The following is a 4270-nucleotide window of genomic DNA, read 5'->3' on the forward strand; positions in this document are numbered from 1 at the left end:
AAAAACGCCCATGGTCCCCGATCCCCACCCCTCCCAGAAAAACGCCATAATTTATGCAGAAAAGACACAGTCCAAGGCAGCTGGTGGCCTCAGCCCATCTTCTTCCAGATCGTGAGCGAGGCGGTGAGCACTCCGGCCACGAAGATGGTCACTGTCTGCCACGTTGGTGTCCCAAAGTAGGAGAGGAGGCCATCCTGGGGACAGGGACATGAGTCACTTCAGCATCTTGGCCAAGGGGCAGCCCCTGGGCCAGCAGATGAGAGATCAGCGAGGGAGAGGGGTCAGAGGGCATGAACAGGTACCACAGAGTTGGGGTCAAAGGATTATCAAAGAACTTGAGGGATTCCAGAGGAAGTGGAGGCACCAAGGAGGGCAGAAGGCGCTAGTCAGGTCAGGGGGTCACTGGGAGGTCAGAGGTCACCAAGAGGTCAGGGGTCACAGAGAGGTCAGTGGGTACCAGAAGAATCAGGGGCTGACCACTTATGTGAGGAAACACATTATAGACCACATGATCCAAAAATGGGGCGGGGGCACCACTGTGGTGGGCTCAGGAAGGCCCAGGGGTCCCAGAGGCCTCACCCAACCACCCTGGTCCTGGATCCAGCCCAGCAGCCGCTCTCGAAGGAAGTCCAGTGTCCAGCCCATGATGGTCCTGATCAGCTCGGGCACCTTGGTGCACAGGGCCTGTGGGGAGTGGGGTGGGACTTAGGGACTCAGCCTTGTCCTCACTGCCTGGGGACAGTGGCCCCAAGCCTCCTTCCTCAAATCTGTTTCCTCTCTTGCCCCTGTATGGTCTCTTTTCCACTCACAGTCAGAATAAGCTTCATAAATTGTAAACTGGATCTTGTCACTGTCAACTGCCCTGCTCACAAACCTTCCACGGCTCCCCAGTAGCCCCGGGATAAAGACTAAAAGGCACAGCTCAGCCCACAAGGCACTCTGTGAAGGCTGTGACTCGATCGCATTTCAACTTTCTGCTGCTTTTCTGTGCCTCACGGACCTTCTTCCATGTCTTCATTTCCACCAGACTCTTCGCTGCCTCAGGACCTTTGCACATGCTGATTATTTTGCCCAAACAGGCCTGAACTAAGCGAACTTACACTCATTCCTCAAAGCTCAGGTCTTATGTCACTTCCCCAGAGAGGGCTTTTCTGACTCCAGACCAGGTAAGACCTGACACCTCCCTTACCCACGACCTGCTCTCCAACCCCCTGAACTTGCCCTTCCCACCCTTTATCTGGCTGCTTCTCCCCTGTTGTCCCCAGCTCCTTACAGCCCTACCATCACCCTGACAGCTGTCCCCCCTCACCTCCAACACGCAAGCCCCATCAGCTCAATTTTGCAAACACATCAAGAAACCTCCTTCGCCACCTCGACTGCCACCACCTGAGTCCAGGTCAGTCACTGTTCGCCAGGACTCTCATAGGGTTGCCCCCTCACTAGCTTCCCAGCTTTTGCCCTGGTGCCCTATCATCCCTTTTTCTACCCACAATGGCCAGAACAATTTGTTGAGCTTCCCATCCCCCAATGTTTTATCTTAAGAATCTTCAGAGAGAAAAGTTAAAAGAATTTCACAGTGAACAGCTATATACTGGCAACCTAGATTTTACAATTAACATTTTGCTATACTTGCTAGAATCATCATCGTTTGTTTTTAGGTGAGGAAGATGGGCCCTGAGCTAACATCTGTGCCCATCTTCCTCTATTTTGTATATGGGACGCCGCTACAGCATGGCTTGATGAGCCGTGCGTAGGTCCGCACCCGGGATCTGAACCTGCGAACCCGGGGCCGCCAAAACAGAGCACATGAACTTACCCACTATGCCACCGGGCTGGCCCCTAGAATAATCTTTTAAGTCAGGTGACATCACTCTCCCGGTAAAACCAGCCAGTCACTCCCGTCTCGCTCAGAGTAAAGCTGAAGTCTCTACAGTGGTCCACGAGACCCCTGGCCTTCTGCCCTCATCTCCTACCCTTTCTCCCTCCTCACTCTGTTCTAACCACACACGCCTCCTCACTGCCCTCAACACACTAGGCTTGGTCCCACCTCAGGGCCTTTGCACTTGCTGTGCCCTCTGCAGATGCCTTTCTCCCAATCCTTATATATCACTGCATCTTTTTTGTCATTCCAGCCTTGGCTTTGTCACCTCCTCTTAGAAGTCTTTTCTGAGCTTTGCACGATTACGTCACCCTAGTTTACTTCTCAGCATTCATCATACGACGTGAGCTCCATGAGAGCAGGGCCCTAGCCTGTTTTGTTCAGAGCTGCGTCCTGGGTGCTGAGTATAGATTGACTGGGCACATACATAGTAGACCCAATAAATGTTTCTTGAATGAATAAGTGAATGAAGGAGCAGACAGTCAGCCCGTAGCTGTCTCTCTCCATTCCCTCTGTGGTTCCTGGGCTGCCACAGGGGTTGATCTCAGGACTCCCAGGTCCTCAGGGGTCTGAGAGAAGCCTCCCTGGGCTCACGGCCCTGCAGCCGCCCACCTTGACCACCAGTTTGCTGGCAAAGTAGAAAAGGGCGACAACCCGGCCCCAGTTGAAGTTGCCGTCGGAAAACATCTCAGCTGCCACTCGGAAAAAGACCTCGCGAGGGGAGTCTGTGTCCACGGCTGCGATCATCCTGCAGGAAAGAGAGCCCGTGCTGGTGAGGCAGGATCAGGGGCAGTGTGGACACCCTGGCATCCACCCCTTACCAAAGATAGGGAAACTGAGGCCCAAGCCAGGATGAGATGAAAAGCAAGAGGCCAACGTGAGGCATAACAGACAGATGGACATTTAGGAAAGTGGGGAAAACGGCTCCCTGAAGGAGGGTTTCAGGATCCTGGGGGGTGGGGGTGGGGTGGGAGTCCAGAGTGCTGAGTTGAATAGTGGGGCCCGGGCCCCTGGTCTGAGGGAGAATGGGGCTGGGGGCCTGGCCCCTAGGGGATGAGTGGGCAGGGAGCTGGGACTCCTGGGCCCCGGGGCCACACACACCTCTGCAACTCCATGTTACTGTCCAGCTCATCTCCGATGCGCTTGAGACACTCACTAAGCTTCTTGGTGGATGCGTCCTGGGGCGCCTGCTCCAGGGCCAGCTCGGGGGTCTCGCCCCCCATTCGCCCGGCGCGATCCTGGATGAAACTAGAGTGGGAGTGGAGAGGGGGAGGGTGCAGAATCAGAATGGGGCGTCACGCCTCCGCTCCGCTCCGCAATAACCAGACTCAGACTCACCCCTGAAGCAGAAGGGCCCCTGTCTTCATGATCTGCTCAGAGCTGGTGGGCCCTAGAGGAGAGAGGAGGGGAAGGGTGCCTGGACTCCTGGGTCCTGGGGAACCAGGGAACTGGGGTGGCTCATGATCCCTGAGGAGGACAACGCTAGGGGCCCTGGATTTCTGGGTCCCTGGTAGATAAAGTGACTGAGGGTCCAGACAACTGAGTCCGTGATGGAGGAAGAGGCAGGAAGCCTGCGCCTGTGACCTACATTCTTCCGGGGGAGGAGGCTCAGGGAACACTTACTTCATGCATCCAGACCCCTGGCCTGAGGGGGCAGAGGGGAGGACCCGCCCCTCCCACCAGGAAGTGGTGCCGGCGACAAGCCCGGGCCTGCCCGGGGGCTTGGTTTCTGGGGTCTCCGGCTTCTCGGGGGTCCGAGAGAGCCAGGCCGGAAGGGATCGGGGCGCGGAGGCCAGAAAGCCGGGGACCCCCGGGGAGGGAGGGGGCTGCTGGCTGGCAGCACCGGATCCGGGAGTTTCTCCCCGGAGTGCTTGGAGATCGCAGGGCCCCGGACCGGCAGGAGGGATCGCCGGGCCGGCCGGCGAGGGGGCTCGCCCTCCTCCCGCCCGTGTGCCTCCCGCCTCACCCCCGCCTCTGGGTTGCTCCCCGGACCCGTCCATCACCGCCGCTCCCGCCGCCGCCTCTCGCCGGGTCCGCCCGGGCGGCCGCAGCACGCCCCCGGTCACGTGAGCGCCCCGCTGAACGTGCGCCTCTCACGTGACCGCCCCGCAAGATGGCCGCGCCCCGCAGGGCCGAGGGTCACGTGACCACACCTGGCTCACCTGCTTGGGGAGGCGCGGCCTCTATCACGTGACTGTCCCATCAGCACTTCCATTTAGGAACTGATCGTGGTGCCATTCCGATGGCCATCCATTCTATCTCAGCTATAACTTTCATTCATTCCTTCCTTCCTTCCTTCATTCATTCATGCAATATTTTTAGAAGTTTTTGGTGGGACTTGAGCCCTCCCAGGACGGAAGGAACATGGAGTGCACATCAAAGAAGAACATT

General features: G+C 57.6%; 1 protein-coding gene across 2 annotated transcripts; it reads right to left on the minus strand.

Moving 5' to 3' along the window:
• On the minus strand, positions 1-3950 carry BAX (BCL2 associated X, apoptosis regulator). 2 transcript variants are annotated; one of them, XM_004440246.3, is made up of 6 exons: positions 3846-3950; positions 3218-3269; positions 2981-3127; positions 2492-2627; positions 580-684; positions 1-194 (listed from the first exon to the last, which is right to left on the minus strand). In XM_004440246.3, the coding sequence occupies exons 1-6, from the start codon at positions 3877-3879 to the stop codon at positions 90-92; spliced, it is 579 nt and encodes a 192-aa protein (XP_004440303.1). In that variant the 5' UTR covers positions 3880-3950; the 3' UTR covers positions 1-89. The 2 variants fall into 2 exon arrangements, with proteins under 2 accessions (XP_004440303.1, XP_087277523.1); XM_087421397.1 differs by lacking the exon at positions 3846-3950 and adding an exon at positions 3503-3787 and having other exon boundaries at positions 2-194.
• Between the last annotated feature and the right edge of the window lie 320 nt (positions 3951-4270).

Source organism: Ceratotherium simum, chromosome 33 (assembly GCF_057802395.1).
Source record: "Ceratotherium simum simum isolate JZ-2026a chromosome 33, ASM5780239v1, whole genome shotgun sequence".
Taxonomy (NCBI): Eukaryota; Metazoa; Chordata; class Mammalia; order Perissodactyla; family Rhinocerotidae; genus Ceratotherium; species Ceratotherium simum.

Bases quoted from the DNA above. Each gene is read 5' to 3' on its own strand.
- BAX (XM_004440246.3), bottom strand. From the start codon at position 3,879: ATGGACGGGTCCGGGGAGCAACCCAGAGGCGGGG. The intron at 685-2,491 runs GTGGGCGGCTGC...CACTCCCCACAG, and splicing joins CCAGCAAACTGGTGGTCAAG to GCCCTGTGCACCAAGGTGCC. The intron at 195-579 runs GTGAGGCCTCTG...CCCTGTCCCCAG, and splicing joins TCCAGGACCAGGGTGGTTGG to GATGGCCTCCTCTCCTACTT.